Source organism: Cetorhinus maximus, chromosome 24, assembly GCF_964194155.1.
Source record: "Cetorhinus maximus chromosome 24, sCetMax3.hap1.1, whole genome shotgun sequence".
NCBI classification, from domain to species: Eukaryota; Metazoa; Chordata; class Chondrichthyes; order Lamniformes; family Cetorhinidae; genus Cetorhinus; species Cetorhinus maximus.
In genome coordinates, this window is record NC_135902.1 from 5753354 (window position 1) to 5780647 (window position 27294).

The following is a 27294-nucleotide window of genomic DNA, read 5'->3' on the forward strand; positions in this document are numbered from 1 at the left end:
GAAAATAGTTAATTCAAATGAAAAGAAGGTTTGATAAGCAAACTAGCAGCCCCATTCTCATCCAGGCATGTTGCAACCATGTGATATGTCTGTACTTACCATTGTTAACTGAACGCTAGATGGCCCCCTTTAGGGAGTAAGTCCATTGTAGCAGTTAGACTCCAAGGTGTCTCTTGTATTGCTTTTGTTATTCTTCGACTTTAATATTTTAGAGGATCTGGAAATCAAAGCAGTGTGTTACCACCCCATCAATTTGAATGTTTATTTGGACAGCACACCACTGTGGTTTGAGGTAAATAACCCACCCCAACCGCACGGTCTCCCAGGACAACAAAAGAAAAAATATTATAGTCAATGTGTCTGGGACATTCTCCTGTGGCTCCTTACTGTTGTAAGGGTTTATGCAGAAGGTCTCAGGAAAAGGTTCAGAGGCTTGCAGGGTTGAACAGTAGTAACACATAAATATATACATATGTGCAAAATCTAGCCCCGACTCGGAGCTAACTCGTACTGACTTCTAATCGAATCTCTCCACACAACTGTTTTCTGTCATGTGCCTCTCTACTTTATACAGTGGTAAGTAGTGTTCTCCAATCCTGCGTTAACCATTACTATGCCAAACACCCTTATACTACACCCTTGAAGTCTTTACCCAACATATTTGCAGTACAATCTTTCTTTGTGCTACCCCTTCTCCCCAGTCCCTGACTTTATAAATTCAGATGGTATGGAGGCTTGATAATTCTCCCAGACCTTGTGTTGGTCACGTGTGGAGGGGTGGCAGGCTCAGTTGATTTGGTCAAGCTTTCTTGGTTTGGAGCTGAAATCGTAGCGTTCTGTGATTCCACTACTTGGTTGACTCTATCTGACTCACTTTTTGTGCGTCTTTGTGTTGAGTTTCTCTTTTATCAACCATCCGTCTTCTGTGGTCAGGTACCATTTGCTTATCCAGTTCCTTCCAGCTTGTTCTGTTCATTCATTGGGTGGGCCTGGGTTTTTTTTCCCATGGGGTCCTCCACGTTCTTCTTAGAAGTTGATGTTTCAAAATGGAACCTATATTTCCACTTGTTTCTCGATTTCACCCAAATATTTGTTTACTCTCTTATTTTCCAATTCCTTCTCAAGCTTATTAATCTTTTTATTCAGCTCAGTCACTACTCTGGTGAGTTCAGCTGTCTTTGTTTCAGAGTTATCTGCGAAACCCTTATACAAGCTTAACAACGTCACTTGGGCATTCAATTCCTTTTGGAATCTTTCTTCAATGGCCACTGCCCCTAACAAGTTCACTTGTTAGATCCTCAATCTGTTCCATAGTTTCCTTTTCTGCTTTTAAAGCCTGTATTTGCTTTTCCAGGCTGCACGTCTCATCTTTTGCATTCTTCAGATGGAATTGAAGTTCAAAAATGTAATCAGTTTTAGATATTAATTTCACATTCAACCAACTGTTCTGATTCATCAGCAATTCCTTCAAGCTCTTATTCTGTAATTTTACTTATGCTAATTGTTTCTGAGATGCTTCACGCTCCTTTGTGAGAACTTCTACTTTCTTGTACAACTGTTCAACTTTTTCTTGACATTCTAAGTTCTTGATTTTCATTTCAGCCATTTCACCTTTCAACAGCTCAATGATTCTCCGGAGGTTTGAGGCACATCAGTGTTTTTCCTTCTAGTTGCTTGATCTTCAGCTTCAGATATCCATTTTCTGATCTTTTTCTGCCTTGTCTTTGTCTTCCTGCAGCAGAGCTTTGTCCTTGTCCTTCATTTTGGTTTCACTATCAGGCAGGTCTGTCTCTGGCTTAACTTGTTTCAGTTCTATAATCGTACTACTCATGCCTTCATTATCCTCTTGCAGCTCGGAACACTTTACCACTTTCCCTTCGTACAGAGCCAGCTGCCTGCTCAGCACTGCCACCTGCTGTTGCAGTTTGGGTAATGTCGGCATTTTCAAAAAGTTCTATTAATTTTCTGGCTGCTTCTCAGCCTCTTTGCTCTGCAGAAAACCCTTCGGCTCGTGCACCTCTGCTCTAAAGTGATCTGCCACCAACATATAATTTGCTTGGGTATTGTCTTTTGCTGTTTTATTGCTTTATTGGGGGTGTTCTATCCCTCGTTTTAAGCTCTGCATTCTCCAACTATTGAAGATTGAAATACTTGTTAAAGGCTTTTAATACCTCATCAGAGTTGGCTGAGGATTCATCAATGCCTTACTTTAGGATTATTTCATTGGCAATTTCACCAAATAATTATAAAACATGTATTAACTTGGATTTCCTCTGATTTCCTACTTAATCCTGATGCACTTTCTTCCCCATGCCATCCAATTTCACATCTGGTTTAGCCCTTGTATCAGCTTAAATTGATCTGGTAGGGTTAATTTATTATCCATGGTTGATTTTCAGCTCGGGGAAGTACAGCTTTAAATCTTGTTTTTCTTTTAAAGATGGCGCTGCAGTCATTGTTTTCTCAATGTTCCTTCCCACGCTCGTCGGGTTTTGTAAGGCTTTCGTGGCGATTGTGAACCCAGCCTCAAAGGGATTGATTTCTTGTAGCAAATTTTCTAATCAAAGAATTGAGTCCTTTACTGTTCTCAGAGGAGGTTAAAATGATTGTAAGGTGATTCCTGACTTTGGCTGAGTTTTTAAAACTTTTTTTTTCCTCAACGGAGCTGGGCTGCCATGTGGTGTGGCATCGACTCTGAACCCAGGCTGACTGCTGTGATCGACAAAATGGACTGCTCCAACTGACTGATATCCGGAAGACTTTTAAAGTCTAGTTCAGACTCGGAACTGAATTTTTGCTCACCCTTGCTGGGTCCTTTGATTCTGCAATTGATGGGGATTCACGATGAACTCCGCATACTCTGGTGGAGTCCTTTAGCTGCACATAGATTTTTCTTCTACCCTTCGGCATCCATGTCTGCAATGGAGCCTCTTTTTAGGTGATCTCCAGCTGTGTCTTCGGTTTAGGTGCATTTTAGTCAGGTCAGGATGCTGTTCCATTAGTTTTTCAGATCCCAGGTCCTTCACTAGCTTCTTTGGTTCTGGGTTTCTATCATTAGTTGCCATCAAGTTGTAAGGGTTTGTTCTGTAGGCCTTGTGAAGAGGTTCAGAGGCTTGCAAGGTTGAACGTTAACTGTTTATTGGTAACACGTAACTATTTACATGTATACACTTTATGGCCCGGAATAGGAGCTAACTTCATGCTGACTTCTACTTGGGTGTCGCCATAAAACACTTTCTTCCGTTTACTGTCCTGTGCCCCTCTACTTCATACTGTGGGCCATACTGTTCTCCAGCCCCACATTAACACTTGCTGTGCCAAACATCTTTTATACTACAGTTACAGCAATCAAGTAAAGCTCCAGGTGACTGTGGATTCCCATAACCTCTCTCAGTTGCAAACTATCAACTTGTCCTTTATAATGAGAAATCTCTTCTTCCCTCAAAAACATTTAAAGATAGCTGTTGAAGGACTGTAGTGAATCTGTAATGCAAACAAGAAATGCTGCAAATACTCAGGGCCGGTAACATCTGTGGAGAATGAAGCATTAACTGTGTTTCTATGACGTTTTAGTCAGAATTGGAAAAAGTGAATCTGCACCCACTTGTGTACTCAGTCCCAGAAGCCAATGACTTCTACAACAAGAAGTTCTTCCTGGTATTGAGCTTTCCTTTTCTGCTTGCATTCCCTTTAGTCCTCCCAATTTTATCCACCTCCATTAATCAATCCAACCTCACTGAATCCAATCCCAATATTTTATCCCAGTGCCCTATTTCCTCTAAGCTTTTGTTTCTCCAAAGTAAATGGTGCTAATCCTTGGTTTCTGTCTTCATAACTGAAGAGTCTGAGGCTAGGTCTCTGTTCATTCTATTCTAAAGCCTTTGACATTTTCACTGTGCATGGACCAAAATTGGACACGTTCATTTTGAAATGCAGATGTACCAAAGCCTATATTGTATAATGCTCTTTGTTTAATGCTCGTTGATCTTGGCTACGCAATCAAAAATCATATTTGCTCAACTGCCTTCAATGGACATTTTTCCCTTAGTACCTTCCAGTCTGCCAGTTAAATTCAGAAATTGGATGATTCTTCAAGAGTAAACCAATCCCTCTTCCCCCTTTCCAGCGGATGGTTTGTCTAGAGAAGCCTGCAACCTAGACAGCTCTCCTTGCTTAAAACTGTGAAGGCTAAAGGTGTTGAAAGGGAGAAAATTGAAATGCTCATGATTGAAGAGCAGATGAGGCTAGGGGGCAGGTGGGCTAAGGCTGTTAAGGGGTTAATATTTCCAGCTAGAAGTTTTTTAGGTTCAAATCCTAGTTGGTGGCCCTTGCATTCTGGCTTTCGCTGGCTGAGGTAGTCAGAGTTTGCCCTGACACCTGGGAGGGCAAATGAAAATGCCTGAGGTAGGGATTGTCTTCCAGCTTCAATCGCCCTTTCTTTCAGACTGACTAGCCCAGGATTATCACAGGTGGGATCTCTAGAGAGAAAGACCAATCCGCTGCCTGAACCGAGGAAAGCAGCATAATTAAGTAGGGAAGTTGGAGGAAGAGACAGGAGCAAAATGGAGAGCAGATTTGTGGATCTGGAACTACTGAGTTTTCAATTATTTTTATCAAATTACATTTAAGGTAGCATTCTGTTTTTATATTTGTTGCATTTGTATTAATTAAAAGTTGCGAGCTTCACTATTTCTCGGGGGAAAATGGTGGCTTTTACTGGTAATGTCGCTAAATTCCGGGGACGTGGATTCAAATCCCACAACGGCAGCTGGTGGAACTTGAATTCAGTCAATAGATCTGGAATATAAAGCTCGTCTCAGTAATGGAGACCATGAAACTATCATCGATTGTTGTGAAAACCCATCTGATTCACTAATGCCCTTTAGCTAAGGAAACCTGCCATCCTTACCCAGTCTGGCCTACGCGGCAATGTGGCTGGCTCTCAACTGCCCTCTGAAATGACCTAGCAAGGTCAGTTCAAGGGCAATTAGAGATGGGCAACAAATGCCGGCCTTGCCAGCGATGCCCACATCCCGTGAGAGAATCTTTTTTAAAAATGTGACATTGCTTCTGTGACTAGAGAATCCAGACTCCCGCACTTGATCATCAGAATTTGACATCTAGAGTGCCAGACAGACTATGGCTGGTTATCTTCAGAGGCCAATGTGAATTCTAGGTTGTGTTTCCAAACAGCTTATTATGGATTACATTAATGGTGATGTATAAATGCAACTTCCAATAGTTTACCCCAAATTAAAAATTCTAAATTCCAGAGAAATTCTTCCAATACAGAATTGCCCATTTTAAGCAGAATTTCTGAACCAAACCTAATGTTTAGCCACCCTGTTTTGCTTCAAGACTAATGAAATGGGTTGTGGTACAAATATTTGCAGAACAAATACTCTTGTATAAAATTTATAGAATTGTCAGACCAGACGATATGTTGTACTGTGGAAAAGATGTCCTTTGGTCATGCTTTATTCATTTATCTGTTGCAGGATGACTCAATGAATATTATTAGAAAATGGGGAACTAAACTTGAAGATAGAGGCATTCATGTTGTGCTTGGTGGACATAATTCTTCACACCCAAAAGGAGGTATTCTATAGTTCATCAGATTTGTTTAAAATTGATAGTTTCACTGTATAATGGTGCAACAGAAAATAGAGATTTGCATTTACATAACAAAAATATGCTTTTCTGTAGTGACTTTTGAAGTAACATCTGGAGCTAGAGAAGGAAGTTGGAGGCTGAATCAAGCAGGGAAAGATGAGGAGGGTGATCAAAAACTTCATTGAACAAGATGGGTTTATAGGGGAGAACTTAATGCCCTCCCCGTGGCAAGGTTGGCGGCAGGGGCATTTAATTAGGTGAGAGTGTGCCAGGTAGGAACCCCACCGCCTTCCTGCCTCTGCCCTGATGAAATATGTTGGGGGGATGCCTTGTGGATGGCCCTGCCACACTGTTGCCAATTGAGGCCCTTGAGTGAGCAATTAATGCCCACTTAAGGGCGCCTCATGCTGCCGCTTCTGGAATTCAACCAGCGCTGGACAGGGGACTTACCATGTAGGGAGCCCAAAACGCAAACCCTATCAGGTTTGTTTGCGAGCTCCTGGGGTTTTGGGGGGCGGGGTGGAGAGGGAGGGTCCCTCATTCAAAGGCACTCAGCGCCTAATCAATGGACCCAACATTGGGAAGGTGAGGGGCAGCTATGAGCCATCCTGCTGCCCTTACTGCCGGCACCCCCACCTGTCATCACACACCTGTGCCCAGGCCAATGGCGATATTTTGGGTCTAGTACTGGCAGCAGCCACTGCCACCCCGGTGGCATCGTCAATCAATGAAGAGCTGCTGGCCTCGGATTGGCTGGCAGCTCCCAACTGTAGGGCACCTGCCCCCAGGGTCCTTGATCTCGAGGAAGGTCTGCGGTTGCCCTGTGGGCACTTAATTTGGTGGGCTTTCCCCAAAGGTGGCAGCATGAGGCTTCGCTGGCGTAAGTACAGTCTGACACCCCCTTCACCTCCATTAAATACTGCCCATGGAAGGGTTTAAAAAGAGCAAAGAAAAGTGATGAGAAAGTGCAGAGGTAAATAGGGTTAGCCTAGATTTAAAGAAAAACAGTATAACAATCTGGTGAAGTAAAAGGTGGTGATGCACGAAAGGCCAGAATGAAAGGACTGGAGAGTTGCAGCGATAACATGGGTCAAGACCGAGGCGGGATTAAAGAAAGGGAGAAGATGTTTATGTTTAATTTGTTTGGGGACTGGGAGCCAACGTAAGTCACTGATGATGTGCATGATCAGGGCTTAGTGCTGGATTGGATACAGGCAACTGCATTTTGGACAAGTGGAGTTTGTGGAAGGATGGGAGATGACCAAGGAAATCATTTGAGTAATTAAGTGCAGAGGTGGCAAAGTTGTAGATATGCGTACCAAAGGTGGAGGAGTTGATGTCGAGGTGCTGCAAGTGAAATATGCAGAGCTCAGTATGGGCAGGATATCGTGTTTGAAACTCTTCCGTTCATTGAATAGGATGCCAAGGTTTTGTACTGTCTAGTTCAGCCGGAGTGGTGGAAAAAATAATGGAAGATCTGACAGGCTGTCTTATGAGTGTGTGCTACTCCCTATCTGATCAGTTTTGGATTTGCTGTGTCCAGTTTAGGTGCAGGACCCCGATTCTGAAGGAGTATGGTTTATTGTTACAGTATGGATCACAGCACAGGAATCCAGATAGTCTCTTCCCAAGAACAATGCATGTAGAAGGGAAGTCCAAGGGATGACCTTATAGACATCTTCAAGGCTCCAGGAAGCGTGTGATGGGTTCAATGTAGGGAAGAGGTTTCCACTTGGAAGGAGACGAGAACTAGGGACCATAAATGTAAAATGGCCACTAATAAATCCAACAGGGAATTCGGGAGGAACTCACCACCGCAAGGAGTTGGTGGGGCGAATAGCATGGATGTGTTTTAGCAAAAGCTAGATAAATGCATGAGGGCTAAAGGAATAGAAGGCTATACGAATCGGGTCGATGATGGGAGGAGGTTCATGTGGAGCATTAACACTAGTATAGACCAGTTAGACCAAATGGCCTGTTTCTGTGCTGTACTTTGTATGTAATGTAAGGATCAATCTCGTGATTATTTGCAATATATGCTTAATCAATGTAGCAAGTTAAATATACACCAGAAATATTGGGAGTTTTGTGCAATTTAGTTTATGCAATTAAGTGGGTGTACTTTAATGTTCTGTGAAAATGTTCCATAACCTGTAAAGTTCGTTATGAATTTCCAGGAAATATTTTTGCAGATATGAAAAGGTCTCTTATTCATAGAAAAAACCCTCCCAGTGGTGAAAGTGTTAAGGTGATATATCTGTGGGAGTTTTTAATCTGCTAATCATTATATAGATGGTCTCGGGTTCTATGTATGGTGGGAACTGGGTAAAATGTCCTCAAATTGTTGAGCACGAAAATGTCAAGTTGGTGAGAGTACTATTCACAGTTGGTGTTTATCATTTCACAGTCACACTTTACATAGGAGCAGTCATGAAGCAATAAAACTACATCTAGGCTTTTATGACGAATGCTATTCTGCACTATTGATTTTATTTTAAATTTGATTGTAGGTGAGCCTTCTGAATTTGAAAACATGCTCCTCAAGCAATTAAACACAGCCTTTTATATGGCGTATGTCATGGGAAATTGTGACATGATCTGCTGAAATGACAGAACAAGAATGTTATTTATCCCTTTTTCCAATGTGCTGCAGTGAATCTCTGATCAACTAATAATCAGTCCTCCCACCAAAAGCTGAATGAGAACAGGAGGCAACTGGAAAGGCACAGCATCATGTAAATCCTTACCTCAGGACACATTCCCAGTGTTGCCTGCCAGTACAGCACAGACTTGAAACAAATCTTTAGAAGCTATATTATTACAATGTGCAATATATGAGTGGCACCTGTATAAGCTGCTCGTACTTTAGGATAGTCAATTAAAACATGTTAGGTTTTTACCGATAGCATTGTCCAAGTGTATTGCTGTTAGTGGATGACAGGAATATGTTTGGGGTTGTAATTCTCAGCAAGCATTTGGCGGCATTGCCTCCATTTGGAGGCGTGGTGGATTCTGCAACAAAGACGAAAGTTCACCAAATCCAGAGCCAAGTGGCGAATTGGATAGAAAATTGTTTTGGCAACAGAAGAAATTGAGTAATCCTGGATGGCAGTGCTCCAAGCTGGGTGATTGTGAGAGAGGAATCCCATATGGGTTCTTCACTGCTTATGTATGCTTGTTAATTATCTTGACAACAGAAGGTCAGAGTTTGCTAATGATACCAAACTATGGGGGAATGTAAAGTATCCCATGAATTGAGGCATAAATCAATGGGATTAACTAGAGAGCAAGCACTTGAAGTTGTGAAATAGTATTCACTACTAATAATTGTGTTAAAGGTAAGTTTCCATCAGTTATTAATAAGTAACAATGGATTACTCGGTGGGTGATGTAACCATGTGGGTGAAAGCCATGGTAGTTATCCAGTCGTTGAAAATGTCTAGTGCTAGGCAACAATTGACAAGGCACACTGTTATGCTGTAGAGCTGGATGTATAGAATATAAATTCAAAGAACTAATACTGATACCCATTATTTTTTTGTTAAATCGCTATTGGAGTTTTCTATCCAATTCTGTGCATAGTTTCCTCTGTGTGAAATTTAAAAAATTGTTGAAAGCTTTCATTATAAACCACATACAAGAAACTCTATTCCTTGACTAGCATATCTCAGAAAAGAGTTATTATGGGGAAAATACCTCTTTCCTAATGGATGATTAGAGGTCAGATGTCATGGTGACAGTGACATATTGTTGGTTCCTGCAAATGAATTGCATGATTTGAGCTGAAGTGGTTTTGGACCATGTGGTACCAGGATTTACTTAATTCCAGGTTCAGGCACAATATCCTAGTTTTGGACATACAGCCTTTAGGATGGTTTTAACTATCAACATTTTCAGACTTTTTCTTGCCCATGTAAGAGCTGCTAAGTTTTTGACATCGACATAGAATTAGATACAAACGGAACCATAAAGAAATGTCATTTAATACAGTTAGTGAAATAAATCTGGTTTACGTCTTTGATTTGGTGTTGAAAAGGTTAATGTGGGAACTCTGGTGTTTATTTAATTTGACACCTCCTTCCTTCAACTGGGCAGTAAAGACAATGATTAATACTGGCATCATTGTAGAAAATTTGGACTGGTAGCCATGGGGAATGGACTTCTTGAATAGACTGAGTGGAAATGGGTCTGTTGGCACAAACATTGATTGTCTGTCCAGCATAGTTAGACCAAAATCTCTGGTTACACCAACACACGATGCATTGTGGGAACCTCTTACTTATTAAAGCAGTTTCCATGGGAACTGAACTCTATTTGATCTCAAACACAAGTATTGAAATCGCAAGACTTTATGGAACCTAAAGTCGAAAAAGGATATTGCACATAATGGAGGGAAAGAGAGGGTGTAAACTTGAAATAGGTTTGAGGCAATATTTGGCTTAAATGTTTTTCGTATAGCAGGTACTTATCCAGCAAACACCTTATTTAATAAGAAGTCTCTTTAGGCAGTGGAACTGTTTCTAGTGATTAAGCAGGCTCCTTTTTCATGCATACATGGTAAAGACCTGGCTCTGATTCCTTTATCAAATGCTAATGGTGCACTCAGTTCATGCGATCACTGCTGGGTCAGTAATGAGTCATTCAGACCAGGGACCATCCCAGAATCAATGGCTCGGTCTGTGCTCAGCTCACTGACTTGAGCTGACGTGGTGGATAGCAGCGTTAACATTATGCTTGGATAGGAAGGGAGGAAAGAGATTAGCCAGGCATCCCTGTAACTGATCCTTGTTGGAAAGTATGCACATGTGGATTTACATAACAATCATTAATGTGGGCAAGAACATGGCAGATGGAACATAAAGTAGAAAAATGTGAGGTTATCCACTTTGGTAGGAGGAACAGATATGCAGTGTTTCTTAAATGGTAAGAGATTAGAAAGTGTAGGTGTACGATAGGACATGGGTGTCCTCATCAATAAGTCACTGAAAGCTAACAAAAACAAAAATTGCTGGAAAAACTCACCAGGTCTGACAGCATCTGTGGACAGGAAGACAGAGTTAACATTTCGAGTCCGTGTGACTCTTCATCAGAGCTAAAGAGGAATAAGAAATGTGGTGAAATATAAGCTGTTTAAGGGGGGTGGGACAGGTGGAGCTGGATAGAGGGCCAGAGATAGGTGGAGCCAAAGGAGAGATTGCCAAAGATGTCATAAACAAAAGGACAAAGGGGTGTTGACGGTGGTGATATTAGCTAAAGGATGTGCTAATGGTGACATGAAGGGTAGAAAGCAGGACCAGCAAGATAGCCCTAGTGGGGGTGGGGTGGGGGGAAGGGATCAAAATAGGCTAAAAGGTGGAAATAAAACAATGGATGGAAATAAATTTTTTAAATAATAATAGAAGTAGATGGGAAAAGAAAAATATATACAATAATTAGAAAAAAGAGGATCAAAAAGGGGGCAGGGATGGAGGAGAGAGTTCATGATCTGAAGTTGTTGAACTCAATGTTAAGTCCGGAAGTCTGTAAAGTGCCTAGTCGGAAGATGAGGTGCTGTTCCTCCAGTTTGCGTTGAGCTTCACTGGAACATTGCAGCAGGCCAAGGACGGACATGTGGGCATGAGAGCAGGGTGGAGTGTTGAAATGGCAAGCGACAGGGAGGTCTGGGTCATGCTTGCGGACAGACCGAAGGTGTTCCGCAAAGCGGCCACCCAGTCTGTGTTTGGTCTCTCCAATGTAGAGGAGACCGCATTGGGAGCAGCGAATGCAGTAGACTAAATTGAGGGAAGTGCAAATGAAATGCTGCTTCACTTGAAAGGAGTGTTTGGGCCCTTGGACGGTGAGGAGAGGGGAAGTAAAGGGGCAGGTGTTGCACCTTCTTGCGGTTGCATAGGAAGGTGCCGTGGGAGGGGTTTGAGGTGTAGGGGGTGATGGAGGAGTGGACCAGGGTGTCCCGGAGGGAACGATCCCTGTGGAATGCCGCTGGGGGGGTGAAGGGAAGATGTGTTTGGTGGTGGCATCATGCTGGAATTGGCGGAAATGGCGGAGGATGATCCTTTGAATCTGGAGGCTGGTGGGGTGATAAGTGAGGACAAGGGGGACCCTATCATGATTCTGGGAGGGAGTGGAAGGTGTGAGGGCGGATGCGCGGGAGATGGGCCGGACACGGTTGAGGGCCCTGTCAACCACTGTGGGTGGAAAACCTCGGTGAAGGAAGACATGTCAGAGGAACTGTTCGCTAATATCACTACCGTCAACACCCCTTGTCCTTTTGTTTATGACATCTTTGGCAATCTCTCCTTTGCCTCCACCTATCACTGGCCCTCTATGCAGCTCCACCTGTCCCACCCCCCTTAAACAGCTGATATTTCACCACATTTCTTATTCCCCTTTAGCTCTGATGAAGAGTCACACGGACTCGAAACGTTAACTCTGTCTTCCTTTCCACAGATGCTGTCAGACCTGGTGAGTTTTTCCAGCAATTTTTGTTTTTGTTTCAGATTTCCAGCATCCGCAGTATTTTGCTTTTAACTGAAAGCTAACATGCAGGTGCAGCAGGCAATTAGGAAGGCTAATGGCATGTTAGCCTTTACCGCAAGAGGTTTTGAGTACAGGAGTAGTGAAGTCTTGCTTCAATTGTAAAGAACCTTGGTTAGACTGCACAGTATGCAGTTTTGCACACCCCCCCCGCCCCTGCCTTTGAAAGGATGTTATTGCCATAGAGGGAGTGCAGCAAAGGTTCACTAGACTGGTTTCTGAGATGGCGGGTCTGTCCAATGCAGATATGTTGGGAAGCTGGGTCTGTATACTGTAGAGTTTCAAAGTATGAGAGGTGAATACTCAAAGGGATAGTCAGCGTAGATGCAGGCAAGATGTTTCCCCTGGTTGGGGGGGTCTAGAACCGGGGACGCAATTTCAAAATAAGGGGAAAGCCACTTGGAACTGAGATGAGGAGAATTTTTTCACTTGGTGTTGTGAATCTTTGGAATTCTCTAGCCCAGAGGGCTGTGGAAGCTCAGTCACTGAGTATGTTTAAAGCTGCGATTGACAGATTTCTAAATACCAATGACATAAAGGAATACGGGGATAGTGTGGGGAAAAAAGGCACTGAAGTGGCCGATCAGCCATGATATTGAATGGCAGAGCTCCATGGAAGGACCTATTCCCTATGTTCTTATTAATGCCCCCAGAGTCAATTAGCCTGCTAATACACGCTGTCTGGGTTCACACTGCCCATTTGGTTGAGCTATGTTAGTGTGTCGAGTGCCTGTAAACTATAGCTCAACTAGCTTCAAGGGGGGAAAAAGAATGTGAATAAAAAGGGCACTATTTGTCGTCTTACAGTTCTGATGGCAATCCTCTTGATCTGAAACATTATCTCTGTTTCTTTCCATTGATGTTGCCTGATCTGCTGAGTATTTCTGCATTTTCTGTTGTTATTCAGATTTCCAGAACCTGCAGTATTTTGTATTTGCATTTATTGATAATCGGATCTGTTTCTGTTCTCACTCCCAAATTATTGCAGAACCACAGGCTCCTATGTCACATATTGTCTAAGGTAATGTCAAGCACCCTTGGGCATATGTTGCAAATGGCTGGGGAGTTGTATGAATACCTATATGATAGGTGACATTGGCACAGGATTGGCAATATTATTAATTTCTTTGTCACATTGCTACAATATCTGTTGTACAGTGCACACGGACAGTAATGTTCATCATATGACATGCATAGACATCCATAAGTCATCTATTGCTTAGAGGTCAACACGCAAACTGGATTGTATGAAGGTAGTAATGCGTTGATAACCAGTGGAATTTAGGAGCTCTGCTGATATTGTGTTGTAAGGTTTGAAGTTATAATGGATTTTGTTTTGCTGTGTGGTTCACAAGTCTCGCACCCTGTACATATCATGTATTGAAAGCTTGAGGTTTGCACTTATATAGAAACATATTTTTCTTTTTTTTTCTTCAGTGGGTTTTGCCAAGAATCGAGCCATTGCACAGAGCTTTGGGAAGTTCCTTTGTTTCCTGGATGCGGTCAGTATGCTAACTACGATTAATTTCATAGAAATCTTAGCACTGTTCAGGAAAATGTTTTTATTATTAGCTGTTCTGAGGTACAAGTCATCTTGGACATGTAATGCCCTGTCTCCTTCATGATAAAGTGGACAAAATGAGCCAATTGATTTTTATTTGCTTAAGGTGAATTGACGACTAAAGTTGTCTCCTGGGAAATAGTGGTGCGGCATTAACTGACAAAGATTGTGCACTGACACATCACGACAAAAATTAAACTGCCTCTCTGTCCTTCAGACATGATAAACTGATGCCCTGTCTTCCTTCAAGGTGGGCATAAAGGATCGCGTGGCACTATTTGAAGAAGTCTGGAGAATTTCCTGGTATCTTGGCCAACTGTTGTGTTCTTCACTGTTTATCTGGTTGTTTATTCCACTTACTGTTTGTGGGACCCTGCAGAGGTACCAGCTGACTGCTGCCTTGATTTCCATTACAACAGTGATTACGTTTCAAAAGTAATTCATTGGCTCAGAAGTACTTTTGAGCATTCTGAAAAAAATAACGTAATATTATTGCAAGTTTATTCTTTCTTTTGAGGCTACGCCTTTATGATACAAGACGACAGCAGGTGTATCTGCATTGGAGGAATGTCACCCGCAAAGTAACTTTGTTCCCTTCCTCAGAAAGTGAGACACAAAAGTAAATAGTTGGTACGGTGCTGCTCGGGATGGAAGTTTGCCGTTTCCTTTAGCCACCAGCGGACTTGGTTCTGGTAACATGTGGCAACCTGATTTTTCTTATACAGCTGGCCTCTGGGGACCTTCCTGTAACAATTGGCAAAGATCGACAAATGCAAATCCGTGGTAACGATACATCTGCTGTTGTTCCGTTGTTCCCAGCAATCTTCAAGTTGCTAGATACTATAACTGATGCAAATTTAGAGCTTGTGAGGCAGATTATTGTTGTGGAAATGCTTCCAATAGTAACAGTTCTGCAATATGAGTAATCTGGTTTGAGATGGGGCTTAGTGGTGATGTGAGGCTACCACAGGAACTGCTCTCTAGCATCACGAGCAGGCCAGGACCTCATTTGGAAGGTGATAATGAGCACAGAATTCCTGCTGGGACAGTCATCTGGATGTGTTTAAAGAACCCTGCTGACGTTTAATTCTGCGGAAAGTATTCTTTCCCCTCTCTTTGGTATTGCATCTTTCAGTACACTGTTACATCAGAGTTTACAGAGGAAGCACTTTTTGTGTTTTCTTTCATGCTGGACCTTAGATTTCACGTTGGTGAGACCCAAGCTTTTAAACACCAGATATTTACAAGTTTTCATAGCCTCCTTTGTTGTAACGATGATGAATTTTGAACCTCCCAGGAAAAAGTAAATACTTCAAGTAGATGTTAATCAGTTTAGTTATTCCACCCCTTCCTTTTATTGATATGGATGTTGTTTCTGAATTGATAGGGTTTGTTTCTAATTGGGGTGGGTGTGGTGGAGGGGGTAGTATATATAAACATAGAAAAAATTTTGGCACAGATGGAAGCCATTCAGCCCAGAGTCCATATTGTTGATGTTGGCTAAGTTGACAAAGTTGACCTAACAGCAACAACCTTCAATAAGTCTAAGTTCTGCAGGAAAGGTCATGATTTTTTTCCAACAATAAATGTTTCAACTTTTTGCTTCAGTGTCTGACTTGAGCTTTGATTACAGTTCATGGTGAGGCCACTGTCTTTGGAATTCAGGTCCATTCTGGGACTAGGGAATTGGATAAATACTTGAAAAGGAAATCGCAGGATTATCGGGAAAGAGCAAGGGAGTGGGACTAATTGGATAGCTCTTTCAAAGATTTGGCATGGATACAATGGGCAAATGGCTTCCTTCTGTGCTGTATGATCCTAGGATTTGGCCTAAAATACCCTGTGCCAAGCCAGAGTTAAAAGTTGATTATCTATCATCCTTACTTTGCTCTCCCTCTTCATGTTGGCTCATAGACAATGTTGTGGCTAGAAGCAGAAGAATCAATTTGTACTCTCTGTTAACCTTGGCTACCAATGTCTAGAGAAAGGGGGGGGTGGAGGAACAGCTGAGACTTCTTTCTCATTTTGTTCCAATTGTGGCTTAAAAGAGGATGAACAGAAGACTTGGGCGAGGAGAATAATATCCTACAAAAGGCACTTAGCTCTTTAAAATCTGAATTTCTTCTTACCCAAAGAGGTACAACCTTCCAATGTAGGCTTCATTAAGCTAGATCAACTCAGAGTTATCATTACATTCTTTAAGCAGTTCTGTGGAAAAACTCCAGCATATGGAACTCAGCTAGGTAACACATTCCATGATGATCGCTTCACCCAGTGAAGAGGAAATTTTCAGCTTTCTGGGCTTCTTCAAGGAGCAGTTCAGTCAAGGATTACTTGCTGAGGAAGCTCATCATCTTAGAAGTTAAGAACAAAAAACAAAGAGCACTTTTTCAAAATCATAGACACACCAGTTATGGTCTGCTTTAAACAATACTAATCAATAAGATAAGATAAAAGCAAAATACTGCGGATGCTGGAAATTCAAAACAAAAACAAAAATAGCTGGAAAAACTCAGCAGGTCTGACAGCATCTGCGGAGAGGAAGACAGTTAACGTTTCGAGTCCGTATGACTCTTCATCAGATCTAAGGAAAAATAGAAATGAGATGAAATATAAGCTGGTTGAGGGGGGTGGGACAGGTAGAGCTGGATAGAGGGCCAGTGATAGGTGGAGGCAAAGAAGAGATTGCCAAAGATGTCAAGAACAAAAGGACAAAGGGGTGTTGACGGTGGTGATATCCAAGTATCACTGGCCCTCTATCCAGCTCTACCTGTCCCACCCCTCTCAACCAGCTTATATTTCATTTCATTTCTATTTTTCCTTAGTTCTGATGAAGAGACATACGGACTCGAAACATTAACTGTCTTCCTCTCCGCAGATGCTGTCAGACCTGCTGAGTTTTTCCAGCTATTTTTGTTCTTTAGATGAGATTTTCAAACTGAGATCCTGTCTACTTTTAGGCATTTTTAAAAAAAAAATCCCACTGCACTTAAGAAAAGAACAGATCTGTCCCAAGTGACCTGGGCAATATTTACATCTCAACCAAAGGTTTTCAGTTCATTACCACGTTCCTGTGTGTGTATTCAGGGGTTTGTAGCAGACTCTCACTGTGAGCCTTTTCTCTTACTGCTCGTTAACTCGAACAAAATTATTTCATTTTGTGACTTCCACGGGACAAAAAAAAATCAACTTTCTTAATTTCAAAACCTTTCTCCTCCTGTATTCCTTTTTTTTAATGCTCCCAGACACTAAATTCACTCCCATCCTGTTGTTAAGGTGCAGTTCCATTGACATAGTTGCCCCTTAATCTTGTTCATCCTTTGAGATGAAGATGACCCTGTTCTTCACCTGGGGTGTTTGTTACAGTTCCGATGGGTGGGTAGGTGACTCCTATGGCCAATTTGCGCCCAGAAGGTTCTGCTACAAATAGGGCAGGCTACCACAGACGATAGGTTTGCTGACTCATGATTTTTTTCATGCATTTTTATCCCTGTCTTCAGAGGGCACGGCACCATTTTCTATTTGGTTGCGTCAGATGCCAGGGTGACCAGCTCTGGACAGAAAGAATGAAGAGCCAGGCAGAGGAGGAGAGGGTTTGCTAACCAGACTGGAGGAGCTGGGGTGAGGCTGGTGTTGCTGCACCAAGACTGCAGGAGCAGGGTGGTCTGGGGGAGAGGGGGTACCGACGGGAATACAAGAACAGCCTGCCAGGAACTCCCTATACCCACTGACATCCCCGGATGCAGGCCTCAGAGTACCACCACTGCCAAACCCAACTTTCACAATCAGATCCCTGGGTGAGCTTCTCCCAGGCCTTGAAGTCGATGTCAGAACTCCTAACTGTAGCCTTCAGAGCGCCCTTGTAGTGCTTCCTTTGACTGCCATGACAGCACACCCCAAACTCGGGCTCTTCATAGAAGGTTCACTTTGGTGAGTGAGTGTCTGATACTCTGGTTACGTGACCAGCCCAACTCAGCTGTGACTGTCTCAATATGGTGTGGATACTCATCAAGCCAGCTCGGGCGAGCACCTCAGTGTCTGGTACATTGTCTTGCCACCTGATCTTCAGAAACTTCTGAAGGCAGCTCAAGTGAAAGTGGTCGAGCTTCTTGGCACGACACTGGTACACAGTCCAAGTCCTGCACGCATAGAGCAATAGTCCTGCCCACTCTGCTCAATAGACTTTCGGATTGGTAGCCAGCCTTTGACAGACTTTCCCAGACTGATGTTCGAAGTCTGCTGAAGGCTACACTTGCTTTGGTAATTCTTGTATGTGTCTCGTCATCAATAGAGACAGGTCAAGAGAGTGTGATGCAGAGATAAGTGAATTTATCCACTGCTGACAGGTTCTGATCATGGGCTGAAAGGTTGGGTTTGAGATGGGGCTTTCCTGGAGCAGGCAGGCACATGACTTCAGTTTTCTTGGCACTGATTGTAAGACCGAGGGTTTCGCATTGGAGAACAAGTCCGTGCTACGTTGCATGTGCAGCTCTGAACCAGCACCGCCCCTATGGAACCTTAACTTGGCATAAGCTGGCGGTTTTTTTTAAGGCCAAGAGATGGAAATTTTAAAAAGAGGGAGAGGAAGATTTAGGGTGTGGGCTGCATAAAGACACAGAAATGCATGGTCATCAGCAAACAGGAAATCGAGATGTATGCCCTTGGAGACTTTGGCCTTTGTCTAGAATCGTTTCAGACTGAGCAGCTTCCCATCCATGTGATATCTGATTTCGATGCCAGGATCACCATCACGAGAGGCATTGGTGAGCATGGTGGATAAAAGCCTGCTGAAGAGGCCTGGTGCTAGCACGCAGCCCTATTAACTCCTTTAGTGACTGGGAATAGATCAGAAGACTTGCCATCATGCAGAACACGTGCGCACACGCCATCGTGGAACTGTCGAACAATTGTAATGAATTTCTCAGGGCAGCCAAATTTCTCCATGGCCCTCAAAGGTGACTGTGTCAAAGGTCATGCTCAGGTCAACAAAGGTGGTGTAGAGCTCCATGTTCTGTTTTTGACGTTTCTCCTGGAGCTGTCTAACTGCAAACACCATACGAGTGGTTCCTCAAACTTTTCTGAAACTGTAGCATCTCTCTGGAAGCAGATCCTGGTTGAGATGTTGCCCTAAGTGCTTCAGAAGAATCCTGGTGAAGATTTTGCAGGCAGTGGAAGAGGAGTGAGATTCCTTAATGATTGGCAAGTTCCTTTCTGTTTGTACAGGTGGACAATGGAGACACCTTTGTATTGGTGCGGGATGGTTCCTTGCTCCCACATAGGCTGACAGTTCAGTGAGCCTCTTGACTAAGCATCGATTTCCAGCCTTGAAGCCCTCAGCTGGAAAAGCATCAGCTCCTAGGGCCCTGCCCAAGACTGAGGGGACCAAGAATCATCACACTTGTGGAGCCATAACTTGGCATGAGTTGGCACTTTTTTTTAGGGGAGGAGATGGAAATATGAAAAAAAAGAGGAAGAGAAAGAGTTAGGGTGTGGGCTGCATAAAGATGGAAAAATGCAAATCTGGCATTGCTGTGTGGCAGGGCACATTATTTTTTTTGTTGCTGAAAATGAAACCTAAGCTAAAAATGGAAAGCCCCCTTTATGGAAACTTAGTGTGTCATAGCACAAATTCACTGAATCACCCGATACACGGGTATTGCAGTAGGGTTTACAGATGAAGGCTGTTCTTGGTTGATCCAGGAGTTTTAAATGAGAAATTCCTGGCACACTGGTTCCACCCCTTTGGCGAAGTTAACGTGTATGAGCCATTGAAATTGTTTTTTTTTAAACCTTTGAACCGGTTTTTTAGCCCTTTTAATTCTTTTATTTGTATTCTTTCGTGGGATGAGGATGTCGCTGGCTAGGCCAACATTTTTTTATTGCCCATCCCTAATTGCCCTTGAGAAGGTGGTGGTGAGCTGCCTTCTTGAACTGCTGCAGTCCATGTGGTGTAGGTACACCCACTGTGCGGTTAGAAAGGGAGTTCCAGGATTTTGGCCCAGCGACAGTGAAGGAACAAGGATATATTTCCAAGTCCGCATAGTGTGTGGCTTGGAGGGGAACTTGCAGGTGGTGGTGGTGTTCCGATGTATCTGCTGCCTTTGTCCTTCTAGATGGTAGTGGTCATGGGTTTGGCAGATGATGGCAGAATATTTGTTTGCGATTTTACTACCAAATGGGGATAGAATGTAATGGCCAGTGGGGAAGTGTGGGTATCAGGGGAGGCCATGCCTTCCTCAGTCACTGATTTAAAAGTTGGCCAATTTTGGATGTCAGGACACAACCAAAGCACACCTGAGAATAATTTACTTGCTAAACTTTTACATTTCTGATCACAACTGCATTGCCATTTTGAGTAGATACGAATGCTTCATTGGAAACGATCAATGTGATTGTGCCAATTTTGCCAGATCTGGACTTTGAATTTCCTCCTGTTATGCTAATAGTTTACTTGCCTGCGAGAGTAAGGAAGAAAGGGAGTTACTTGCATTGATGTAGCACCTTTTGTGGCCTCAAGGCAACTCAAAAGCGCATCACAGCCAATGAAGTACTTTTGAAGTGTGGCGAGTATTGTAATGTAGGGAAACACAGCCATTTAACTGTTCTGGTCTGTATGCAGTGAGAGAAACCCACTGGTGCTGAATAAATGTGTGCTTTATGTCACAGGATGATGTCATGATGTCACAAAGAGTGAGGCTGCAGTATGAAGCTGCCCTTAGACACACCAATTGTGTAAGTACTAAACCTGGTCAGATCTTTTGACAGTCAAGTAGCTTTCTTGATAACTGTATGGGGAAAATTCATAGATCCCACAACAAGGAGCAGAGGTCAGACAATCGGCGCTTGCGGACTGTTCTCAAATCCTCGTTGAATGCCGCCCTGCACTGGGAGCACAGAGTCGGTGAACTTACCCTGTCATTTTCGCACTGGTATGTTTTTGTTATAAAGATCGCGGGAACTGGAAAACCTGAAATGTAACTGTGGCCTCTATGTGATATTTTTGGGTGCTTTAATTTTCCCAATTTTATCGGCGAGTCCAATCCTCGCAAAGGCACAGAAATAATCAGGATCAAAGTTTGTATTTTAGCAATACCTCCTAGCTGCAGTTTGACATTTTATTTTTAATTGCTTATAAATGTTTCTGCGTCGTTAGTAATGGTCGACTATGTTGTGCCCACTGTGTTTGTCAGCTTTTTTTCAAAAACTAAAGTTCTAACGAAAGGTCATCAACCTGAAAGTTAAATTTGTTTCTCTCCCCACAGATGTTGCCTGACCTCCTGAGTATTTCTAGCATTTTCTGTTTTGTTTTATTTCTTCGTTGGTTCAGTCTCTTTCTTCCCCACCATTCCAATTAGTTGTAATTGACTTTGTTCGCCATCAAATTGCGCACAATCTTTCTGTACAGTTTCAAATTTCTGTCCTATAACATTCCAGCAAATAAAATCCTGTGCGATGCATGGTGAGTTGACGTAACCATGTTCCCCAGCCATTCCAGTGTAAAACCCCAAAGATAATATGATCTCAAAAAAAATTACAGACTCCATAAGCTTTACCGTAATATCACTTCTCTTTCTCCACCCCCTCCTCCCCCCACCCTTCACAACCAGCACAACCCATCTAGCCAAGCCTTCCAAGAGGAAGAGGGATTTATTCTGCTTCTGCTGGAATGGGAACAAGATTTTTTAGCTGTCCACAGTAGGCCCAGATCCACAATTATCCATCAAGAGTCTTGTAAAGTGACTCGATTGCACTAGGATGATTTACATTAAGTAAAGAACATAGATTTGCACTAGCACTCTCCCGATACAGACAAGAAATTGTACTAGAGCGCCTTGCACTATCCTCAGTGTAGCAAAACACCCCAAGGTACTTTTATTCACAATAGGTAATCTACTACATTTAAGTGTGAATGAATCATCACTTGCAACTACTGAAGTAAGTTATGAACTATTGGCCTTTTTAAATAGGTCAGGCGTATCCTAGCTTCTTGTAAATTTCTCGTTATCTCTGGTCTTTATCAGTGCACTGAGGAAGTGCAGAAGTGGTGCTCTCATCTCCGTTTAATAAGTCTTTCCTTCCTGCAGTTATGGTTCCTCTGGCATGTTGCTGCAAAGGGCCAAGTGTTACCTCAGTGCAGTGAGTTGACATTTTCTTTTTCACTGTAGCAGGATTAAAACTATTTCCTATACTAGGAAGAATGTTGACTGCAGAAGAAATCTGTGGATGGGCTCAGTATAAGCCTTTCTGACAATGTTGCAGGTGACACAAGCAAAGCTTGAATAGGTAATGATGATCAGCAAAGGGAGCCTTTGGTTGTATTACCCAAATTGCAAGCATAGTCAAAAGAAAATCTAAACAGTTGCAAAAGATTATCATTTAACCTTTTTATGTTTCTGTGTCTCCCATCTCCATCCTCCCCTCGAACTCTTTCCCCTCGTCACCTTGCCTTTTCCTGGAAAGCCTCCCAAGGGGCGACCTTTTCAAATACGCTTTTGGCCAGCTCTCCTTATTCTCCTGGTCTTCATCATATGCTAAGCTGCTTGAAGCATTTTATTACAACAACAACTTGCATTTAAATAGTGTCTTCCATATTGAAAAATATCTCCAGGATGTTCAGAGGTGAAATCAGACAGAATTAGATGTTGAATGAGCAGAGGAGGCTGGAGGGGTGGTGTCCAACAGCTTGCTCAGAGACTGGATGTACTGAGACCTGGGAGTGTATGTTGGTCAACAAGAACTGGGGTGAATGCTGAACAGGGCTTAGTGTAGTTTCAGATTTCCAGATTCCGCAGTATTTTGCTTTTATCTTAGGGCTTAGCGTAGGGTAGGTTATGAACAGAATTTTGAACTGAGGTTAATGGAAAGGAGGATGGGAAGTTGGTTAAGAAAGCATTAGAGTAGTTGAGTACATATGTGTCAGGGTTTACCAGGCAGCAGTGATCCCCACGTTCCTATATGCATGAAAGACTTGGAGAACCACAGCAGGCACCTCAAAGCACTGAAGAAGTACCACCAGCATTGCCTTCGTGTGCTCCTCCAAATCCGGTGGCAAGAAAGGCAATTCGACAGCAACATCCTCTTCCAAGCCAACATGCCCAGCATGGAGGCGCTAATCCCTCAAAACCAGTTCCGCTGGGCGGGACATGTCATCCATACGCCTGACACCAGACTCCCGAAGCAACTGTTTGACTCGGGTCTTGGTCGTGGCAGGAGACCCCAAGGGGGAAATGCTTCAGGGATGTCCTTAAAACATCCTTGAAGAGGTCAGATCATCTCCACTGACTCATTTGAGACCTTGGCTTGTGACCAACCAAAAGGGAGAAGGCTTATTAGCTTATTAGTGAAGGCATTGAACACACGAGAGACTTTGTCAGGAATGTGCAGAGACGATTCAAGGTGTCTGAGAGAGTGTATAAGGCTCCAAACAAGCCATCTACCCAACCTTCAAGCACAGCACCACTTGCCCCATATGTAACAGAATCTGCAGATCACGCATTGGACTTGTCAGCCATCTCGCAACCGACCGATCCAGAGTGGAAGCGAGTCTTCCTCGATCCTGAGGGACTGACTAAGAAGAGTAATTGAGTCTGGAAGAGGGTATCAGTAACAAATGGGCTGAGGCAGGAGAAGTTACAATGACGAAAGTAATCTTTGTAACGGAGAGGAGAGTGTTGTACGCTCAGTTTGGGGTGAAAAGAACACTTGTGAATAGAGTGGGTCAGTCTGATTGGCTGGAGAGTGGGATCGAATCAGGAGCAAAGGTGAGTTTGAAGTTTTACTAACATGTTACGGATACAAACGCTGATTGTTGTTTTATGAAACCATTGAGTTCAAGAGTGTGAGACAATTGAAACGGTATGGGTCACTATGTCTGATGTGGATTCAGCTGCCATCTTTAACCTGGGTGATGTCATTGCCACTCTCATTTTCTAATTGATGGAAATATAGAAAAGGGCAAAGAAGCTGATGATTCTTTTCCAATGGTTTCATTTTTGTAAACGGCACCTGATACATGCACACTTTAAATTCACAACTGAATGGTTGCTATTTGTTACATAGCACTTATCTTCAATGTTGATTTTTAAATTATTTTCATGCTAAATGGACAGCTGCAGGTTTAGCACTCAAGTACTGATTTAGATGCAATTTTCATGGAGCAGTGTGTGTAGCTTCCTCATGCCCACTTCCACTGAAGGTGTGGAGAGCGCTGGCCGATACACAAACACATTGGTGCAAGATGCCTCCAGGACTGACGCAGAGGGAACACAGGTTCTTGGATGTGGTGGTGGGATACCTGTACCCACGGGGAAGGACGTCACCCACCCTTCTGTTCCTCTGTCTTGCAGCAGCAGGTGATGCTCTGCCTGGCTTCATGTTCTTGTCCAGAACAAAGGGGAAACCTGGTAAGATGCCCATAACCAAGCACCCCCTTTCTCCTCATGACTCCCAGTAGCACAGAGTGACTCTCTTTAGGTGAAGTCCTCAGAACTTGTGGAATAAATTTTGTCCGAGTGTTAGTGAAGCCTTGACAAAACGTTCCAGAAGGTTTCCCAATGTGTTTTGGAGGTCTTAACAGCTCCAGCAGCAATGACCATGAAATAGTAAGTAACCCTTTAAGTAGCATTTGATTTTGAGATCAATGCCATGTTTACTCCAAAAATCTCATTGCTATTGTTCTAATCAAGAAAGCCAGTTGGTAAAGGATAGAACTCGGGCCCTCCTTTTACGCACATATTTATTTGCAGAGTTACACATTACAAGCATGCATCTCCCAACTCAACACAGTTTTCATCTGTGCCTATTTAGAGGGGGCTCAATTGGCTGCCCTGTTAATGCCCACTGCCTACATACAATTAAACACTACTAATATACAATTAGCAGCTGTTAGAGAAGCTGTTAGTTGAAGCATTAGTCAAAATGTTATGCAGCCTCTTTCACGAGCACTAGCAGCATTTTAAGTGGGAATTAATGGTTTTACAAGCTTTTTGAATGGCTGTTCGTAGTGCAGACTTCAACACCTTTACCAAGACGGTGTTTTGTGCTAATCCTGGGCTACATCAGTGTTTCAGCTTAAGGCCTCATCTTGGATACCAAGTGTTCAGAAAAAATCACCTGCTTATCTTCATGGGCAAAGAAATCTCCTGCTGATTACCACATACCACCCTCCCCCTCCTCCCCTCCACCTCAGCTGATGAATTAGTACTCCTCCATGTTGAACACCACTTGGAGGAAACAGTGAGGGTGGCAAGGAAACAGAATGTACTCTGGGAGGGGGACCTAAATGCCCATCACCAAGAGTGGCTCAGTAGTGCCAGTACATACTGAGCTGGCCAAGTGCTAAAGGACATAGCTGCTAGACTGAGTCTGCGGCTGGTGGTGAGGGAACCAACAAGAGGGGGGAAAAAATTGACCTCGTCCTTGCCAACCTGCCTGCTGCAGATGCATCTGTCCATGACCATATCGGTAGGAGTCACCACCAGACAGTCCTTGGGGAGACAAAGTCCTATCTTCACATTTGAGTACGCCCTCCGTTGTGTTGTGTGGCATTATCATTACCACTGTACTAAATGGGATAGATTTTGATCAGATCTAGCGACTCAAGAATGGATGACCATGAAGCACTGTGGGCCAGCAGCAGAATTGTACTCAACCACAATCTGTAACCTCAAGGCCACCAAATTCCCCCACTCTACCATTACCACCAAGCCAGGGATCAATCCTGATTCAGTGAAGAGTGCAGGAGCGCATGCCAGGAGCAGCACCAGGCATGCCTAAAAATGAGGGGTCAACCTGGTGAAGCTACAACACAGGACTACTTGTGTGCCAAACAGCATAAGCAGTAAGTGATAGACAGAGCTAAACAATTCCACAACCATTGGATCAAATCTAACCTCTGCAGCTCTCCCGCATCCGTTCATGGATGGTGGTGGACAGTTAAACAACTCACTGGAGGAGGGGGCTCCACAAATATCCCCATCCTCAATAATGGGGGAGCCCAGCACATCAGTGCAAAAGACAAGGCTGAAGCATTCGCAACAATCTTCAGTCAGAAGTGCCAAGTGGATGATCCATCTCGGCCTTCTCCGGAGGTCCCCAGCATCACTGATGCCAGTCTTCAGCCAATCCAATTCACTTCACGTGATATCAAGAAACAGTTGAAAGTGCTGGATACTGCAAAGGTTATGGGCTCTGTCAACATTCTGGCAATAGTACTGAAGACTTGTGCTCCAGAACTTGTCGCGCCCCTAGCCAAGCTGTTCCAGTACAGCTACAGCACCGGCATCTACCCAACAATGTAGAAAATTGCCCAGGTATGTCCACACAAAAAGCAATGTGGCCAGTTACTGCCACATCAGTCTGCTCTCGATTGTCAGGAAAGTAATGGAAGGGGTCATCAACAGTTCTATCAAGCAGCACTTGCTTAGCAATAACCTGCTTACTGGAGCCCAGTTTGTGTTCCACCAGTGTCACACTGCTCATGACCTTAATACAGCCCTTGGTTCAAAAATGGATAAAAGAGCTGAACTCCCAAGGTGAGGTGAGAGTGACTGCCCTTGACATTAAGGCAGCATTTGACCAAGTGTGGCATTGAGGAGCCCTAGTAAAACTGGAGTAAATGGGAATTGGGCAAATTTCTCCACTGGTTGGAGTCATACCTAGCACAAAAGAAGATGGTTGTGATTTGTCAGTCTCATGACATCACTAGAGTAGTTCCTCAGGGTTGTGTCCTAGGCCCAACCATCTTCGGCTGCTTCATCAATGACTTTCCTTCCATCATAAGGTCAGAAGTGGGGATGCTCGCTGATGATTGCCCAATGTTCAGCACCATTCGTGACCCCTCAGATACTGAAGCAGTCCATGTTCAAATGCAGCAAGACCTGGACAAGTGGCAAGTAACATTCATGCCAAACATTGCCAGGCAATGACCATCTCCAACAAGAGAGATTCTAATCATCACGCCTTGACATTTAATGGCATTACCATCATTGAATCTCCAACTTATCAACATCTTGGTTGTTACCATTGACCAGAAACTGAACTGGACTAGCCATATAAATACTGTGGCTACAAGAGCAGGTCAGAGGCTAGGAATCCTGCAGAGAGTAATTCGCCTCCTGATTTCCCAAAGCCTGTCCATCATCTACAAGGCGCAAGTCAGGAGTGTGTTGGAATACTCTCCACTTGCCTGGATGAGTGCAGCTCCAACAACACTCAAAGCTTAGCACTTTCCAGATCAAAGCAGCCTGTTTGATTGGTACCCCATCCACAAACATCCACTCCCTCCACCAATGATGCACAGGGGCAGCAGTGTGTACCATCTACAAGATGCACTGCAGGAACTCACCAAGACTCCTTAGATAGGACTTTCCAAACCCATGATCGCTACCATCTAGAAGGGCAAGGACAACAGACACATGGGAGCATCTTCACATGGAAGTTCCCCTCCAAGTCACTCATCATCCTGACTTGGAACTATATCGCTGTTACTTCACTGTTGCTGGGTCAAAATCCTGGAACTCCCTCCCTAACAGCACTGTGGGTGTGCCTGCACCACATGGACCGCAGTGATCCAAGAAGGCAGCTCA

General features: G+C 43.5%; 1 protein-coding gene across 5 annotated transcripts in view; it reads left to right on the forward strand.

Annotated features, from left to right (window-relative positions):
- qtgal (queuosine-tRNA galactosyltransferase) overlaps positions 1–27294 on the forward strand; it is a 304657-nt gene that overhangs the window by 6790 nt on the left and 270573 nt on the right. For 4 of the 5 annotated variants that reach the window (XR_013580576.1, XM_078570687.1, XM_078570689.1 and 1 more), the window contains exons 3-5: positions 5499–5598; positions 13585–13649; positions 20375–20440. Coding sequence is in view for 4 of the 5 variants with exons in the window: in XM_078570687.1 (XP_078426813.1) it covers positions 5499–5598; positions 13585–13649; positions 20375–20440 (231 nt within the window). In the remaining variant the exon portion in view is untranslated. The remainder of the gene's footprint in view (positions 1–5498; positions 5599–13584; positions 13650–20374; positions 20441–27294) is intronic. The other variant, XM_078570690.1, reaches the window with a different exon arrangement.